This window comes from Papilio machaon, chromosome 13 (assembly GCF_912999745.1).
Source record: "Papilio machaon chromosome 13, ilPapMach1.1, whole genome shotgun sequence".
Taxonomy (NCBI): domain Eukaryota; kingdom Metazoa; phylum Arthropoda; class Insecta; order Lepidoptera; family Papilionidae; genus Papilio; species Papilio machaon.
In genome coordinates, this window is record NC_059998.1 from 3,372,724 (window position 1) to 3,393,469 (window position 20,746).

The following is a 20,746-nucleotide window of genomic DNA, read 5'->3' on the forward strand; positions in this document are numbered from 1 at the left end:
TGCTAAGCGTTAGTCTTGTTGGTAAGAGTTATTTTATCTTACTGTCAAAGTCCGCCGCTAAATGATAATAAGAGCCTATCTTTGTATTAATTTAGTTCAAGATATCTACACTAAGAGACTGCTAAATTAATCATTTAAAGACTAAGTGCGGCAGTTGATGTTTATAAATGTAACAACCAAACTTTAGTATAGGTATCTTAGTAGTAATTGCGTGCATGAGCGCTTTACGGTCATTTAACTTGACCATTGCGGTTTCTCGATATCATGTGTAACAAGTTCGCTAGCAGCATCGATAAAGTTATATTGTATAGGTTTGCAATCAAGTAAAGTTACCGTAGTGGTCATACCTATTCAAACTCCGACACAATGTATGCGTTTATCGTCAAAGTTATGGAAAGAGTGCATTGGTGGAAATAATACAAACTTTTTCGCTGCGCTTTGCTTTGGATTCGCAGCAATAGCGAGGCGACCGTTTTCCATAGACATCCGAGAATGCAGATGCGTTGCCTACCTTTAATTAACGGAGAAGGGAACGCACAAAAATAGCATATTTCTCCTTCCTATGCGTCCCCTCTTCCGCCAAATCCACTTCCCATCCTATCCTATTAAGAAAAGGATGGGAAGGGAAAGAGGACTACAATTAGGCCTCCGGTACCACACTCATCAGACGAAACGCGGAATTGCTTCCACTTCACGCCTGTGTTCTGTGTGATCTGATTATATTCATGCATAGTATTTATATACATATTTAATAATTAAGGATTTATTAAATTTTAAAGAATATTCTTTACTTTAACAGTAGACATTTTAGTTTTGCAGAATAGAAAATAAAAAGTCAAGAGCTTTCGTACAGTGTAAAGCTACTTGCTGGCGTGCAAATTTTCCCACGCCTTTATCCAAGCTACAGCTTCATAATTAATACTCTAATTTGCATTTTATTTTGCAATTTTTTGTACTAGATTAATGTTAAAAATTGTTACTGTTACATTGTGTACAGCTCCAGCAATAGTTGTTTCACAATATCGTTACAGAATAACCTTGATTTAGCGAAGTAATTTATTATATAACTTTTCGTTGTAGAAGTAAAATGTAGAAAGAACAATTTACCACCATGTTTGAAATAATATTTTCTTTAAATAGTACGAAGTAAATCTATAAACACAATAGAAAACATCTAGTATCTTATAGTACGCGTTAAGCTTGTTCTCCAATACTCCCGGCGTAAAGTTATTTACTGCAAGTTGAAGTGGGACCGTCGTAAATTGCGTTTGTAACCCACTTCGAGGGCTGCTACTTTTACGTACAATGTATTTTGTACGACTAAACTTGTTTCAGGCTATAGTACTCATTGTTATTGTGATTTGAAATCTTCTGCAGACATCATGAATGTGGATTTGACGGAGAAGGGGATGCATGGAGAGGAGAAATATCCTCTTTTAGTGCTTCCACTCCCCCTTCTCATCCTTTCCTTATAAGAAAAGAGTAGGAAAGAGGACTAAAATAAGGCTTCCGGCGTAGCCTCCTTATACGATATTTAAAAAAACGTAACTAAAGTTCTTCTGGTTTTAGAACTAGTTATCTCTTAAATATTACCTGTAAAACACATTTGCTCACACAATTACACAATAACTTCACTTCTTTTGCACTATCAATTCACATTATCTCGCAATTTTCAAAGAATACCCGAAAAAGGGTAAAAGCGGAATAAACACATGTTTTTACGTTCCTCTGTTTACTGTTATTTCAATATTTTAATGAAATAAAATAAAATTTACAACCCTATTTCCTTGGGCCATTGGAATATAACTTTGTCACAAATAGACTATACAAGATCTAAGATAGGTTCAAAGCATTTTTTCTATCACTTTCTTTATAACTTGATCCCATTAATTATGAATTTGATAAATTGAATATTATAGATTTGTCGCATTGGTTTGTCATAAATAACGTAATAGATTCTCTTTTCTAAAGAACACTATATAGTCTTCTTGTAATAGAAATATTAATCAGGTATTCAGTTGCTTTGAAAGAAACATATTATCCTATGGCTTATATAATACGAGCTAATCGTATTGAATACATCAATATTGTTTGTATTATTAATGGAGATTATGGCTTGGCTTGATAACTAAGTTGGATCTACTATTGTACTTACGTTATCTAGATTAGATTTTATATTTTTATATCTCGATGGCTGGCGTTCCACAACGACGAGGTTTTCGCGTAACTTTTTACCTCGCACATCCTCGTTGTGAAATACTCTGTATTCAGTGGTATTTCCAAACAGTTACGACGAAGAGCGTACTCCTCTCTTAAAAGCCGGCAACGCATCTGCGGTTCCACTGGCATTGCGGATCTCCATGGGCGTCGGATCAAATAATTTCAGGCGGTCCGCTGCTCGTTTGTCCCCTTCTTCTATATAAAAATTCTGGTAAATACACAACATTTAATTTCCATGAAACGTAAGTGAATTATATACATATACAGTTTGGTTTTAATATATATAACATATCATTTGTCCGTAACACGATTATAAGATTAAACGAAACTAAAGTCAGATTTAATAACATCAATATTTTATTGCTATTGCAATATGCGTAATAATATTGATTATCAGTAAATTTATGTTATTACGCCTTTTATACTACACTATCAAAATGCTGTTAGCAAACAAATGTATTAGGATATTTAATATGATTATACGATAAAATAAATTTAGTGTATTTACAATGTGGATGGTTTTGTTTGTCTTACTTACTATCTTACTAATATTATAAATGCGAAAGTTTAGATGTACGGATGTATGGATGTTTGGCATTGATGTAGAATGTAGAACATAATCTGGGAGAACACATAGGCTACTAATATTTTTTTTATTTTCCGCGCGGACGAGTACCTGGCGGGAGTGCATACCTACGAAAGGAGTCAGAGTATGATGGAAATACCTTTACTTAACAAACAACTTGTCTTAGAAATCCTTGATACACTTACACATAAAATAAACTTACTATTTTTGTAATACGCAACAACATTCCTTAGTTTAACTAAAATAAATGGAGGAACAAAATTTAAACACGCTGTTCTTTAGAGACGTGTTTTTTCCTGCAAATTTTAGACGGGGCACGACTAAAAGCTGAGCGTTGTACGTAGGTGGGGCGGAGTACCCTCTCACTGAATAATTCCCGTCGCTTTACCTCTTAACGTCGCGTAGAAATACCTACTCTGTTAACTGCGGTGAAATGACTCATTTAAAATGTCTCCATTTACTGTGCAAATTCTTTAAAAGAACTGCAATGTATAAGGTGTTTTGTATCTTTTTATCGCATTTTTTGTCTCGAAAGTAATTAATAGTTCTAAAAAGACTTATACCGACCAAATTAGTGACGTACTAACTGATTAAGGATACCTGAAACCGACGAGAATGCGGAGAATGTGGAAGAGGTGAGGGAAGTTTGCTAGGACCGTGAAAAATGGTAACGTAATTTCTGTCTAACCTCTGGATCATGAGATTGATAGTGTTGATATTGTTGTATCTAATCTATCAAAATAATAATGTAATACTTCATGTTTTACCAAAATAACACGCAGTACTTTACTATTTGAGGATGTATATGTACATAAAAATAGATTTATGTATTAGTGTAGTTACTGTAGTCGCTTGTAACATTCAACTTTCTTTCCTCTTTGATCGCAAACATTCAAGGTAGCGTATGAGACACAAACAGTGTCGATTGAGTTGCTAAGAAAACAGTTTTATGCCTCGTCACTAAACAGCCGTGAATGCTCTACGAAGTTCCTGTTCGTTGCCCTTGGCAACACTAATGATATCAATAGACCACGCTGGCAACATTAAATTACAGTTAATACTATGAATAGATACGAATCTTTTATGATAGTTAACGAAATAATATTGAAAATCTTTAAAATAAAAAAATGAAAATAAATTTAAAAGATGATTCAGCCTAGATAGACGGTAGGTCTGATCCTAAACTAATTGCAATATGTCATATTATAATAAAACAACTATAAAATTTTTGTTTAGATGCTATATTTTATTTAGTTTTGTACATATTAATATATATTAAGTTGTAGCGGCTGCGATTTTCCGACTAAATCTCTTTATACAGTGCGGTAAGCTGATAGCACTGCCTGCGAGCTTTGAAATTGCAATCTGTACTCTTAATTAAAACTTATTTTTAATTATTTTTTACGATCCGTTTGTAGCTACAACTTTGTACCAACTCTATCGTAAAAGTTAATAATCACAATACTTTTTGCCGCTTCATTTTTGGTATTCATTAACTTTGTATATAACAATGAATTCAGTCCTTTTTTTAATAAAAATATCAGCTAAGTTCATAATTATTAAAATAATAGTTTGTTTCAGAAATAATATTAGCCATATTCTATGTTTGTATGAGAAATTTTTAGAAGTACATTTTGTCACGGGATGCCTCTTAATTATAAAAAAATTGTCTTGTAAAGTCTGGTTAATTAATTTATTCAGTTAAATCACAAGATATCCGCATAAAATATCTAATTACTACTTACTTTATTGTAATCATCCGTTCGTTATTTGGCTTAAGAATACTCGGAAACGTTTGTAATACGAAATGTCTTGGTATCTCGTCGAAAGTCTGCGTTGTAATTTTACTCGGTAAAAGTCTTTTGAAGTTATATTTTTATACACGATTTTCGGGTATTACTAAGGATTCAAATTAGTATGATATTTTTCTTAAGAATCAACAACTTATCAACTTCAATTGATTTAAATACAGTAGTTTTAATAAAACACTCATTGTTAACTTGGATCGCAATACATCTACTGTGATAAACATAATAATATGCAATGAATGACAAGATGATTATGTAGAAAATTAGTATTATTATTCCAACGTTCGATTCGTATTTAAAAAAAATACAGGCGTTATCAAAATTGGTTTATTGCTTGTAATTAATTGTACATCGATATGAAGACGACTGGAACAAGAGTGACAAATTTGTTGACACACTATTTCGAGAAGCAATTAGCTCATGCGAGCTGTATAATTGTTTCATTTTTATCGTCATTTGATTATATACTTATTATGTTTGCGTCGGCCAATTACGACTTAATGAAGCAAAAAAAGGCATAAATAAAGGATCTGCGTGCGCACGTACTAGTTTTACACGCTTATAATTGATATTATTACGGGTGTGAAGTTTACACCTGATAAAAAAAACATAAACAGAGAAAATTGCTTGATTAGGCTTCTCACACTAAAAGTCCTTGATTTACCTAAAAAACTGAGGATATTTGACGTTTTAAACCTCAACAGTAGTCAAAACTGTCGATTTCGCTTTAGAGCGAGCATTAACAGTACACTTGTTAGCTTATTGATTGTTTCCATGATTAGAATTAGACGTGAAATTTGTGCAATGAAACCGAGTGTTTAAATAAATTTTGTTTTGGATTATTCATAAATTTAAATAACAATTAAGCTAGATAATAACGGGCATCTGTAACAAATGAGGCATTTATTGTTTCAGGTTATTTGTTATTTAAGGAGTTCTGCGAACAAACGTCAGAGGAGCCGGTGCCACAATTAAAATTTTATGAAGAGGTAAGAAGCAATCTATTAGAAATCTTACATATTTATGAAATTACACATCGTCATATTCATTTTTATATTCTTTTTTCCATAATCTCATAGTGTATCAATTCATTAAAATAAATGTACTGCAAAGACATATTCATTCTAAATAATCTATTCCCGAAAACGTCCTAATACACATATACTTTTACATTACAAATTGTGCTTTTATTAACAGATAAAGTTGTACGAGAAACAAGAATGCGTGGAGGAGAGGCGGCGGATTGCGAGGGACATTTACGACAATTTTATTATGAAGGAATTATTGGCGCATTCTCACGTGAGTAACAATAGATTTTTCTTCTATAAACTTTCGCGAATGAATGCTTTTGATGGCAACATAGTATTTCCTTCATCCCCGGAATCTGACTCATAATTATGCGGATGATTCTTTAATTTTTTTATTCTAGCAATTTGATGACATCATCTCTATAATGTAAATATTTTTTTCCTAAAAATAGTGTGTATCAGTTGTATTCTGATAACTGCTAGATCACTGATTAACATATTTCCTGTGTTAATGGTAAACTTAACAAAGTATATCACAGCGTATTAATAAGAGGCAATATACATAGTTTCATTATCTAAACAGTTTTCATACATTAATAAGAGCGATAACATCAAATTTGTATGCGCTTTTAATTTGTTGGTAAATTGCAACGAGTGCCATTCCCCTTCTCAACATAAATCTTACCTTTCGGCCAATGCACCCTAAATGAATGGCTTTCGCAGATGCATTAAAAGATAACAGATATATTTCTGCACTTAAGTTGCAATTAAACTGTGGATCTGTCATCAAACAGATGTCAGTCTGTCGTGAGAGTTTCTTATGAAATTCGTCTGTGTAATGATACTGAGTTGGCACGTTGCCCGCAGTACCGGACTTCGACGTACTGTTCACAATCAAATCTTAATGGCATATGCATCAGTCTTTTAGCAGTTACTAACCTATTAATAAAACGTTTAGATGTGAAACTTATTTTTTTTTACTCCATATTCTTTTATTTGTACTATTCATTGATGCAGAAATCAGGTCTGTTTCAATCTAATCCACTAACGACGAATTAAGTTACGAGTGACGTGTCGTGAACACGTTGAAATGATTCATAAGCCATACTAAATTAAATATGTGAAACTAAGGTTATGTAACCTTTTTTAAATGAAATGCAATAAATCCTTGTCTGATGATGAATGAAGACGATGATATGAAACACTTGGTTTTAACTAATTGGTGATAAGTTGATTGCATTTATTATCTATCTACTCCAGGTTGTTTAAAGATAATATGAATTATCATTTTAAAAGTAACTATCGGTTTTTAATTCGTTGTTTTTTGCAGTGCGCATTTCCAAATATATCTTCAAATTTATTCATATTAAAATGACGATGTCTACAAATAGAATAATGCTCTTTCCTTATTAATTACTGTTTATCTTTTTTTAATTCAAGGTTACATTCTAAATTTTAATGAGCGATAAATTTATTAACATGCTATTGTCCGCCCCAACAATATCTGTTTTTAAAAGAAATTCAATTTAGTTTATTATTTATGTAACCAAATTCCCCTCATAGTTTGTGCAAACAACGTATTCGTTATAAAATATTAAACTAGAAGTTTTTAGTTAGATAACCTACATAAGCGCCGTACTGTGGCCTAATTAATAATCATTTAAAATGCATTCTCTTTGTGTTTTATTAACGTATTATAAATTTTATATCGCGGAATAAAAAATATTCCTTGTGTTATTTAAATCAATTCGGTATGTAAAATACCGTGGATTTCTGGGTACTAAGTCTCTGTTAAAAACATAATATTTCCCCTTTTTTCATAATAATCTTCTCGACTTTCATAATGCTATCTCCATTTTGTCAAAGATAATGACAGGGATGACGATATGTTTATAAATACATTTCGGACTCGGAAACCCACGATTAAAGCTACAATGGAACACAATATAAAAGTACAAAATGCAATTATTTTCCTTATTTACAGATATAAAAATGACGTTGTATTTATCCACAGTAAACTACATAATTAGTTAACTAAAGAAAAAACTTGTAAATAAGTATGTTTAAGAAATTTTCTTGTCGCAAAGACACATTAATTTACATATGTTTATATAGACTAATTTTCAAAGGAAAAATAAGATGAAGTGTGTAATTTAATGATATTAAAATTATGAAATCTCGTTTGTATATTTTCCAAGCGCGTTTTTTTTTTAAATGCATGTCTACACAACATAACAAACAAAAAATCACCTGTATATTCGAATTATTTACACATATGACTCACCATTTATTGTCTATGGATTTATTTTGGAACGATTCAGTTTTTAAATGTTTTTTTTTTAATAAATCTCATTACAATTTTATAAAGGTTAGATAGGTTTTTATATAGGTTAACACAAAATAGGTCGCAATCTATGTTTTTCTGAGTTTAGCTTTTAAAATATTGCAGGTAATTCTCACAGAATAAAGAGCGAGGCAAGCACACGCAAAAAAAAAAGAATTATGTCAAGTAAAAGACGTATTTATTTCGATCTTGCGTTTAATTTTTTGTTGCCGACGATAATGATGGTGTTTATTATAGCATTTATCTAAAATAAACAAATGGTTTTGAATTTGAAATAGCATTAAGTATTGACGTCGGTCAATAAGTGATAGATTAGTAGTAATACTTTTGTCATTATTTATTCATTAATTTATTAACTACTGTATTAATCAAGTAGCCGATTATTTTACTAACGATGCAATACACTAATTGTCTTGTTTGTTTCAGGATTATTCCAAAGAATGTGTAGCGCACGTACAAAAATATTTAATGAAACACGAAGTGCCACCTAATTTATTTGAGGTATGAAATTTTACTAGAGTTTCTTACTGTCAATTTTTTAGACTTTGATAAGACAGATTTCCTTTTAAGAAACAGTGTTCTATCACAAAAGGCAACGGAATTCTTTAAGTTTTGTTAAAGTGATAAAAGATTAAAACAAGCTATAACTTCTGGAATAGAATATTTCCTTCCCTTTGATGTATAAAAGTAATGTAACTAATTTTGAAGTAACTATTTCGAGTCGTTCGATGAAAAATTACAGATCTTATTATCATTAAAAAGAAGAAAGTAAACAATTGGAGTATTGCCAGGAGCTTGTGAGTTTTAATTTATCTGTGTTATTTTTTCTAGAAGACTAAGGTCATCTTCTTTTACAGCCGTATATCGAAGAAATTTTTCAACACTTAAGAGGAGAGCCGTTTAAAAACTTTTTGGAAAGGTAAATTTTTTTATAATATTTTTGGTAACCTTCAACATTAAAGTTGTTTTCTATAATCTCTTTTAGTTATCTGTTGAGATTACCAAATGATGTCTATGTAATACGTAGTTCTCATGTAAATTAATAATATTGTTACAGCGATAAGTACACGAGGTTTTGCCAATGGAAGAACTTGGAGTTGAACATTCAGCTCACAATGAACGACTTCAGTGTACACAGGATCATCGGACGAGGGGGTTTCGGTGAGGTCAGTACAAACGGCAAATTACTGTGTGTAACAATCCTTATGTATATTACCAAAGGACCAATTTGAAAAAAATGATTAAATACTTGTAAAAAGCAACCGTTTATTCCGGCATTTGATATGGCATACCGGGTACTGTAGTTTTACTCATCAAAAAAACTAAGGCTCAATTCACACTTGACACAGATTGTAAAAGATTCCAAAGGGACAGTGACCGGTGAGTCATTATTTCTTGTTACCGTGTGACAGGTGTACGGTTGCCGGAAGGCGGACACGGGCAAGATGTACGCGATGAAGTGCCTCGACAAGAAACGCATTAAAATGAAGCAGGGCGAGACGCTCGCTCTCAATGAGAGGATCATGCTGTCGCTAGTCAGTACTGGGGTGAGTGAGATTTATGATGACCAACCTGTTTTTTTAGAAGTGAGGGCATTGGCTTTTAGGATGCCTGATTGTCTATTAATGTATATAACGAGTAAATAGTGACTAATGTGTAATTGACTACTGTTACGAAATATCTCGTAGCTTATACCTAAGCTAAGTTGGAATAGTTAAAAATAATACTACATTGATATGTATAAATTCTTCTATTCATTTATGACTTTTCATTTGATGTACGTCATATTATGTGCTTATTTTATCATTGTAATTAAATTAAACAATCATTTATCGTATTGCCATATCCGGTGATGGGACTATGACCTCGTCATGCGGATTATCCACCCACCAGCAGAGCCACTATCCACTTACACAAGTGCACACACATGTCAAGGGTATAAATTAATCTTTCCTATGTCCATATAGAAACCATGATCTATATTATCCAAATTGGTACCAATTTAATCTTAATGTCTGTTCTAATTTCTTGGGGTTAAATTTTATATTCAATAGGTCTACTGCACTATTGAACATATGCCTTTTTCAATGACTTCTGCGGTGCTATTGGATGTGTCCAACTTTCTATCATTCGCCTTCCTTGCCTTCCTAATTCCCATTCGCTGGCTAAATGCCGTTAAAACACATTTTCGTAAATCAATCGGTACTCTGATATAGTTTGTTTTCCTTCAGATATTTTTGCTTTTATTATTACAGCAAAGGAAAATATTGGATCGGGCGCTGTCTGTTTTGTTGTTGTTTTCGTTAACTTCACTAACTAGTTCAGTAATCAGTGGCCGCGTTGGCCGCCTGATAGCGGTTATTTATTTGTTCAGATTGCTCCATGTGATTATCGTTCGTTGATATCTGATTGTTTTATTAATGGTTAGTTTCGCAATACTTTAAACATGAAGGAGGTTATTATGCACTTCTTCTGTCAGTGGTCTAGTATTTGAGTCCTCTTCCCCTTCCTACCCTTTTCTTTTAAAGAAAGGATGGGAGGATGACATGGTTTTGACGGCATAGGGGCATGGAAAGGAGTTACCACTGTAAGTAGGCAACGCATCTGCAAATGCGGAAATCTAAAGGCGAAGGTCGCCTCGCTAATATGGCTTTGCTCCTTTTCCATATTATACCGTAAAAAAATATATATTTCTTCCACGAAATGAAGGAATAAGTAACGACATTGGATGTTTTCACCGCGTATACAACCTAAGTGCTCGTATATACCGTTTGTTTATGAAGTCGATACAAAACGAAATTGTGCTCCCGATGATACGAGTTGCTCCTTTCATTTCTCTACTAAATGAAGAAAAGTCGCCTCTTACGCAGTTGTGCTCTTTGCCTCAAATATTTTAGGGTTGCCACTAGCATTTAATAATTTCACATGCTAAGGATAATTAGCACACACTAAACGTATTACTCATTTTTCTGTAATAATTAAATGCTCCAAAAATGTATGTTTAGATATCAAAGATTATATTTCGAAAGTCATACATAAATAAATTTTAAAAGTATTATAATGTGACGTGCAATACAAGTTTTATACAAACATTTTGGTACGAATTGAAATGTCGCCGGTCAAGTATAAAAATATAAACATCTGAAAATTGTAGGTTATTTTAATAAACATAATACAGTCTTTTGAATGAGAGATTGACTACCCTGTTTTGTATTTGTTACGTCATTGGTGGCCATAGCTGTTGATAAGTTACTTGAATGTATTTTCCTTTATATTTGGCACGCTTTTGTGAGACGTAACATTATTTGTGCTCGGCACGTAAAGGAATTTATACAGGGGTGAACCGTGCTCCAGACGACGAAGGTTTCCGTGAAAATTTTGAATGAAACACCGTTACATGCTTTGATGTTTATTCACACGTTTTTGTTATGTGTTGAAGTGTGTCGGAATAAAAATACATAACATGAATAATATTATAGAATTTAATGTACAAAGGATGTTGTTAGCAAAGCGTATATTTCTTAATTGAGGTATATGTATCACATATATATTTTTTAATAGAAGCATTTTGTAAAAATAAATAAGATTGTGTATATGTACAGTATCATTTATATATTATTAAGAATGTCTCACATAGAAGGGAGTGTTCATATACTGAAAATCATATATTTTATTGTACACAAAATTTGCTATAACTCTTTCATTACTTTCATTAATAGTAAATCTCCAAAAAGAAGGCCGTAAAAGAAATTTCATCTGTCGATTTTTACGATTCATTTGTCCTTGTCTTCCTATATATTTGTGTTATTATCGACATTTCAGTTTCTATCAACTTTACATCAAGGTTATTTCCTTAGTTGATTATTCTTTCACCTTTAAGTTTATGTCCTTACACGTAAAAAATCTATTGTGTTTTCTGCATTATGAAGGCATGCATTCGTCTAAGTGTATTCTTATCCGATATAGTTTATTTCAATTAAATGAGCTTTGTTCTCAATCAACGGCCTGTTTATTGTTACCCTCAAGTCGACGGTTGAGAGTGAATCACGCGTCTGTACTGTGCGGCCCTTTTCGTAATCACCTTGTATTGGATTTCGTTCCTTTACTATTCAATTGTCGCTACAAATTTCTTGCAGACATTTCGTATTATATAATCTACTTACAATGTCAGTTTTGACATTGATTGTACGTTCAATAAAAACTATTTTATCTTACATTATGATTTTTAAATCACTTGATTCTTAATAGAGGCTAAACGTTGGAAATTCCGGTTAAAAACAACTTAATTACAATTAAATGTAAGCTTTCAAAATAAGTAATGGAGGAAATACCAATAGTAAAATTTAAATGCCAGTACCAAAAAAAAATACAATTTTAATTGGTTCTCGGTACAATGTAACGCGGCATCGACATATAGAGGTACATATACATCTCGATACAGCATCGGCATATAAATGATAGCCGGCCAATTGGAGTGAAACGAATTGGTTCGCCCTCAATTTGTCGTCGTAGCTCAGCAAGCTTCCGCTGCACTTTGTTTCCATCGAACGATTGCCTTTACTCATTTATTTTTCATATTCTTATTACATTATAACTTTAATTGTTGATTGTTTGTTTTTAGAATGGACACCCATTATTAACCTTCTTCCATGTCTTTGACTTCATTCCGTTCGTGCATTTTTCATTCAATCCATACATCTCTCTTAACTAAGTCTTCTTCATCCATATCTAAAACTCTATGCTTTTCTATAGATGGTAACCTATGTGTCTATGCATCTATGGTATTGTCTTTGCACATACATTTAACCGACGTGATTTCTCAAAAAGTTCAAAGCCAGTTTTAAACGATAACACATTCACATATAATACTAAAGCCAAACGATAATAAAAAAACAAATGACTAGCTAACTTTAGATGTTTATTCATAGATTTAGTCCAATCTACCCCGTAAACTCGATCCACTAATTTAATGCACAAAAGCAAGTTTTTTCCATATAGAATGTGTCACGGAGCGACGTGGGAATTTATCACGAGAATAATATTTGACAACCCGATTTCTGGATGATATAAAACGTCTCCCTAAAGTTCGACAAGGCCACCGCCCCGAAGTTCTTACTGCGCGAAACTGTCTCTACTATCGCTCACACTTTAATATGTATTGTGGACTTTTCACATTAATATTTTCCTTTGTCGTGACCTCATTTTTGCATCGTACGTTTAGTTGCTAGGAAGTCGATCGTTTCGATACTTTATGCCATTATAACGACACCGTAACTTATCGTCAGCCAAATGATACAAATATTAGGATTGAATTTGATTTTACTTTGATGAAACTTACACTAAATCTCATATCGTCTTTACCATTATCATTCGTAACTATTAGAATATTTCAAAGCTCTTGTCTTTTAAGATTCAATACTAAGTAAAGGTTACGTAAGAAGAAAAAGCAAATTCATTTAAAAATATTCACTTTTTGTAACTTGCACTGTTTGTTTTCCATTTAAATAAATGCGGTGTTTGATTTAAAACCTCATTTCGATTGAATAGCGCGGCGTCCTGTCGATTTAATAAACGTGTTAACTATTTTTAAACGGAATGAGAGCGCGTAGGAGCCATCGATTACGTTTCTACATGTACCAACAGCTCTCGTACCACGCCAATGTTTTTAATGTCCGCCATTACCAAAATCTGAGGGAAAACCGATAATCATGTAAGCGGATTGAAGACTAAGAATGAGTAATAGGGTTTCACAAGTTACTCACATCGTTTTGATATCATTCTTTTTACCTTTTTTACCTTTTTTTACTTACCTTTGAATGTGGATGTTAAGCCTGACACGAATGAGATACATTGACCGCAAAGACGCTTTACGAAAATGGCTTGAATAGGTCATTTCTTTACATTATTTTTTTTACATTTGGTGTCATCTTATGTTTATGGTATTTCTAATTTTATCTGGTGAGAGTTAAATTTACAAATAAAACCAATTTCCTTTTATCAAATTCTTATTTTGAAGGGATCAGTTTTCGTTTCAAAATATATATTTCAAATGTTGCTGGATTTACTTGTTATAACTGAAATGTTTGTTTTTGTATAATTATTGAAAAAGAAAAAATAATAATACGAAACATGGAATTTTGCAAAATTCACTTCGTTGAAACAAATCCTTCATATCTCGCACCTTTATATCAATTCATTTTTTCACCAATGTTTAAATTCGTATATAAGACGATTATTTATTAGGTCGGAGATTTCTTACATAAAAATAAGACAGATTTGTCTGTTTGGTGGGACGGCAGTTTTACGAGCGGCCACGCGGCGCCGACAAGTCTGACGGGGTACGAAGTCACCGCAATATCGCTCAGAGCTCAGCCCAGCTTGGAGCACACATGTTTCATTTGTTCACTATTTTATCTACTAACTTACTGTTGCTTATTCACTTGATAAGTAGAACGGCTTAGTAACATGTGAAGAAGATTATTTCGAATTACAACTTTCTAAGAGAGATTTTTTCTGTATTTTCTGGCAATATTAAACATTTTGTGTTAGTTGTTTTTTTTGCGTTTTTCTATATATTGAGCTAATTTTATTTGAAGAGTAAATACAGTTAATCCTCACCTTGAGTTTTCACTGCCAAAACATGTGTACAAAAACATATTTTTATACACGGTCAATATTCACATATAATAACAAGCATAAATTTTAATGAATAATGTGTTTGTGCGGTATAATCTTGTAAAAAATCAAGTACAAAAGCTGAATATTATGCTAAAATTATTTGCATTTATTAAAAGTACACACCGTTTTAATACGCATGTAAATGCATGCATAAATTTCATCACACTACGCTATAGTAATAGTTAGATTTGAACAGTTTAAGGTTTCGTAACCCCTGATTTTCTTGTTAGGGTTACCATCGTGAAAGTTTTATTTTCTTGCGTGACGACAGATGCGTCGTATAGACAATGTAATGTCATTAGAGAGAAATTTTATGAGTCATAACTTTTATTCGTGATTCATAACTGACGCAGCGCGTTTATTCGGGAGATGATACAGTTGCTTCGTTTTCTAAACTGTGTTAAACAATGCTGTATTCTTACTCGTATTATAAATATTACACAGGAACTAAATTTATATCATTACTGTACTGCTAGGTTGTAACCTATTTCTGTTTCAAATTTCGTTCTGATCCGTTCAACTGTTCTGGAATTACTGATAACTAACGATCATCCATCCATTCATCCAAATTTTGGCATTAGCAAGGAAAGTGCGCGTTGAATATTATGTACAATATTCAATATTTAATTGAGTGACAATGGCAAGCCAGACAGGATTCCGCCGAATGGACTAATTTAGTTGTATGTAGCTTGGAATAATGTATGGTGTTCTAAATATTTTATGATGGACGTAACTCTTATTTTATCTACCTATCGTAATTCTGTTTTATTCAATTTTGTTGGTCTCTATTACGATCAGATCAATATGTAATACGATATACCGATGGCCTGTCACATTGTGACTAAGTCAATTGTAACGCAAGCCGTGTAAAGCTGCTTGATATAATATATAAAGGCTGCAGACGCACTCTCATGTGACGTCATGCTTCCCGTGCGACACGGTGACTGTCCCTTCTTTTGCCTTTTGAATCACTTCCCTTCGCAAAGATCAATTAATAATGATTTGGTAATTTTTGACAGCTTATTATTTGCAAAACTTTCAAAACCCATAAGGATCATAAAGGATTGGTATAGTTATTAAAGAAGAATTTTTTTTTTAAATTTTGTTGTTCCTTTTTCATCTCCGGCTAGAGGAGTTTGTTATGAATTGGTGATATACCCTCGCCAAATGTGACATTAAGTATAATCCTATCCAACTCTCGAATTCGACTGCTGAACCGTTTAGGATTCTTTGTACAGCGAATTTGTCGTCTTCTCGGACTTGTGTCTTGACTGGTGGTAAGACCATCAGTGAAAGGGGTCGTAAACAAAGGATTGGTTCATCACACGCACGGTTAATATTTCCGGTGGCCGTGCCGCGCCGCCCATTACCGTCGGTTTAAAGCAATATTAAATGCTATTTTGCAATTCGTTACTGGACGGACGTTCGCTCGGGACTATATTCGTAGCTTTGCATTCCCGTTTCATTTCAATTTGCGTCACTTTGCTGGATTGATTTCCAAATTAACGTGGCACGCGATGCGGTGCCGTTGGAAGTTGGGCTCGCTCGTGTTTTGTTTACTTTATGAATGTACACACGCGCAATAGTCGTAAAACGACCATTTTAAGCTATATTTTGAAAAGCAGCAGTGAGTGGACAAAACAATATTAAATCGCGACAATTGGAGTGTGATCCAAAAGTGTGTAAAATACGATAGTTAATTTAGATAGTTTAGGAATAAGATAATTGAGAAAGTTTTATAAACTCAAATAATGTGTGTTGTAGGTACCTACGTCACGTTATTTTTTACTTCGTAAAGGCCCATGTTGGTGGGAAGTGATTCTGTGGATTTCCCAAAGTACAAGTTGGATATGTTTTGCGTGTTGTAAAATCAATCTTGGTATTAAATAGGTGTCAGTGACGTTAGTAACGTATATAACTACTTACGTAGTTAGATACCAGTATCATACAATCGTACCGTGGACCCAGCACGAATATTTGTGGCAATCGCCATCGCATTGTCATCGACAAAATTTGTATTTAAATTTGTGCAGCCCTATCGGGCGTAAAATACACCAAAAATATCATACTAATTTTGATATAATTGACGGTGATGATACGAAAGTAATTGTCATTCGTGCCATATCAATTCGTGCTAGGCCCACCGCACCTTAAAAATAAGTCTTTAACTGACACACTTGTATGTGAGTCAGTATGACACTGCAAACACTTAAAAATACAGTAGTGGAAATCAGTGACGTTTTCATATATAGTTAATTTAATTAGTTATTAAAATTTAAGAGAAATATTCGCAATATCAAGGTCAATAATAAGGTCATGTACTTGAAAACTTTTCATGACTTCTTTTGTTCTAATTGAAATAGTTACCTAACAATCCATATTATTACTCATCAATAGATCGATATCAATTAAAGTCATTACTCGATATTATGGTACTTTTTATTCCTAAGTATTGACGTCACTAGCCATAATGAGTAAACGGTCAAAAGTAGGCACGTACATATCTGCAATTGCGGATGTCTATGAACACCGGTGACTTTGCTATTTTAGCGAATTCAGCTGGTTTGGTTGTTAGCCGCCATAAACTATAAAAATTATCTTTGTCCAGGTGGACTGTCCGTTCATCGTGTGCATGACGTACGCGTTCCATACACCAGACAAGCTGTGCTTCATCCTCGACCTGATGAACGGAGGCGATCTACATTATCACCTCTCCCAGCACGGTGTCTTCAATGAAGCTGAGATGAAGTTTTACGCCGCTGAAGTCATTTTAGGTGAGCATTATTTACCCTGAATTGGGTGCCGAGCAAAAAATATAGCATCATTTAGGTCCACTGCCAAACTAAATAAAAAGTTGATGAGATTAGCAATACTTTTATTTGGAGAAGATTTTACACTGGGTTTTTAGTTACTACATTTTACATTGGGTTTTTAGTCCTTATTAGTCTCGAGTTCGAGAGAAGATTGTCTTTGCAGTCGCTCTTTGATTAGATTAACAGGAAGAAAATTGTTTCCGGAAAAATAAGTTCTAACTTAAACTATACCAAATTTAAATGACTATTATGTTACATAAAATAATAAAAAAATCTAAACCGATCCAAAGTGAAGACTTCAAAATTTAGGCTATTTTTTACTATTGCCACACCTTTTATCGCTTCGAGGTTCGTAAAATCTGTTCGCTTTGCTTTGATATTAGGCGATTAAACACGTGTACAGCTGTGACGTATATTTCTGACTTACTTCTGTGTCTATTTTCAATGTGATTCATCCAACAAAACAGTTTTTTTTTTTCAAAGTGGTACGATCAATAACATTTAGACTTGCTGCACAGCTTTAATCTGATTTATAAGGGGTTTCCCTTGTTCTATGTTTTTTTAATTCTAAATCTAATTCTGCATCTATATGCAATATCTTTAAACGATCAGAATGTTTTCGTTTGGATTTAGTCGTGTTTACATTGATAATTGTTATGATCATCTGAAATGCAATATTGTTTCCGACGTTTCCACACTTCGATTAGGGGGCGTTCATAAATTACGTGAGGTGTTTTTTTGAAATTTCAGATTTTTTTTAGAACGAATTAAGGAATGATCTTAATCGTATTACGAGTACGCTTAAGATTAAATCTTAAGCATGTAAAATCTGGTTTAAATGGACCAAAATAGTATGTTTTATTTGCTTCATTCAGAAAAAAAATTACGTGATATTTGCCGAGACCCCCTTCTCGCCAACGTAAGATAAGGTGAAATTTAACTCGACCCCCTCCCCCCCCTTAAACGTCTCACGTATTTTATGAACGCCCCCTTATTACCAAAACCCATTTTCTAGTTTATTATTCTTACAATAATTATTTTATAAATAATCTAATCTCCTTTTGTCTTTCAATCATATGCTAATCTAACTAATAGTCTTCATTTAAGATAATCTTAAGAAATTCGTCACTAACAAAGTGAACGAAAATGGCAGGAATTATTTCTTCTTTCTTTATATTGAATATGAAGACCTAGGACTAGAATTGTTTATTCAATACAATAATGACGTCACAGCAACTTGATTAGTTTACAAATTGGAGCATAAAGCTTTGTCAAGGCTATTGCTTTACTAGATTCAATATCCATTTCCAATTTGCAATTTCACTTCGGCATGTTATTACGATCTGGAACAGTATCGAAAAATAATGGATAGTCGTAACTCTGTCGCCTATAAATATTTCTTCTCAATGATTACATTTGGCTTTATAGATTTGCAGTCTACACTTCGTTATTGCATTTTTGTAAAATAAAAGGAAATAAAAAAATATATTGTATACTATCAAATAAAAAATGTTTACCTTCTCTTCACAGGTTTAGAACATATGCACAAACGACATATAGTATACAGGGATTTGAAACCGGCCAACATATTGTTGGACGAACACGGCCACGTGCGAATATCAGATCTGGGCCTCGCCTGCGACTTCTCCAAGAAGAAGCCACACGCCAGTGTGTAAGTTAACTTTTAAAACAAAACAATACGTAATACGTATGTTATATAAATTCGAAAAATATATCAAAATATATTTTAAATCTGAATGTCCCCTCCGGAATGAAAAAAAAATTAACCAATTTTTTTTCTAGTTATCTGTCCTTTTTTTTATAACTATTTAGATAGATCGTGGTTATTGATGTGCAAATTTTTTGACACAGAGGACTAGCAATATATTTCTTATATTTTTTGGTATACCATGGTTTCACGGTAGCAAAGTACACATAAGGGTCCGTCCAAATAGAACGGGGCGGAGAGTAGAGCAATTAAAATTAGCGCAAATAAAAATTTTGTTATCAAGAGCAAGTGTAAAAAAGTAAGTAAAATTAGATTTTGTTTCAATTGTATAAAGCTAAATTTTATTTGCGAAAAAAATCTGTTCTGCTTTTCGCACCGGTCTGTAGGAACGGACCCTAAGTACGTACTATATCTATTTCAGAGGCACGCACGGTTACATGGCGCCGGAGGTCCTCTCAAAGGGCACTGGTTACGACTCTTCAGCGGACTGGTTCAGTTTCGGCTGCATGCTGTACAAGCTGCTCAAAGGCCACTCTCCATTCCGTCAGCACAAGAATAAAGACAAACACGAGATCGACAGGATGACCCTAACAATGGTAAATATCTAGATCCTTGCTTTCTATACACTTTACACTAGCGCATGGACTACACTATTTAGTTTACACTTGCTTTTATTATTAAACATTATACACAATACAACTAATATAGGAATTATAGTTGAACCTTTTACCGTTCGTTTCTGAGACCAAAATCTCTATTAAAACATGTCATCCCTTTCATTATCTTTGTCAAAACAGCCATAACAATATGTTTTTAAACGGGTATTTTGGTCTTAGAAACCCACGATTAATCCGCTATTCATAGATGTTATAAGTAACATAAAACTTCATCTGAAAGATTGTGACCTTATTGCTAGAAAACTTAGTTGGAATTAGCAAAAATGTAGATTTAACTATAATTTAAATGCTTTAATAATGCTAATTAACATAAGCTTATTATGGCTATATTGATAACATTTGAATCATGGGCGATTGTATTATTTTCTAGTTTGCGTCTAAAGACTGTACTCGTCCAATTTGTTTAACGACAATTTGCAATCAGATGTATTAATTAGTATAAAATAGAATGTGATTTGTGAGGATTGAATAATTTCTGCAATAGAATTACAATATGTTTCAGAACGTGGAGCTGCCGGAGTCGTTCAGCCCCAGTCTGCGCAGTCTGCTGGAGGGCCTGCTGCAGCGCGACGTCGGCAAGCGTCTCGGCTGCAAGGGCAGGGGGTGAGGACAATATCTTCTTATTTTCATGTGGACAACTAACAACTAAATTAGATGACAATATACAATATTTAATAACTAAAGGCTAATTATAAGTTAGCCATATTATTTAAATAAAGTTATTTAAATAAATAAATACAAGTTAGCCAGTATGACACATTAACACGGGCCGAGCCCGCTCGTTTTTAATTTTTTACTAAAAGATGGCAAATTGAAGGATAAACTTGTCAAAAATTATAACTGGAATGCAGAAAAGATATAAG

General features: G+C 33.1%; 1 protein-coding gene across 2 annotated transcripts in view; it reads left to right on the forward strand.

The window, feature by feature from the left end:
* LOC106717955 (G protein-coupled receptor kinase 1) overlaps positions 1 to 20,746 on the forward strand; it is a 38,274-nt gene that overhangs the window by 15,318 nt on the left and 2,210 nt on the right. The window contains exons 3-12 of one of the 2 annotated variants that reach the window (XM_014511939.2): positions 5,530 to 5,603; positions 5,812 to 5,913; positions 8,413 to 8,487; positions 8,844 to 8,905; positions 9,044 to 9,152; positions 9,399 to 9,533; positions 17,273 to 17,438; positions 19,008 to 19,149; positions 19,628 to 19,802; positions 20,368 to 20,486. In XM_014511939.2, the coding sequence (XP_014367425.2) occupies positions 5,530 to 5,603; positions 5,812 to 5,913; positions 8,413 to 8,487; positions 8,844 to 8,905; positions 9,044 to 9,152; positions 9,399 to 9,533; positions 17,273 to 17,438; positions 19,008 to 19,149; positions 19,628 to 19,802; positions 20,368 to 20,486 (1,159 nt within the window). The remainder of the gene's footprint in view (positions 1 to 5,529; positions 5,604 to 5,811; positions 5,914 to 8,412; positions 8,488 to 8,843; positions 8,906 to 9,043; positions 9,153 to 9,398; positions 9,534 to 17,272; positions 17,439 to 19,007; positions 19,150 to 19,627; positions 19,803 to 20,367; positions 20,487 to 20,746) is intronic. The other variant, XM_014511940.2, reaches the window with a different exon arrangement.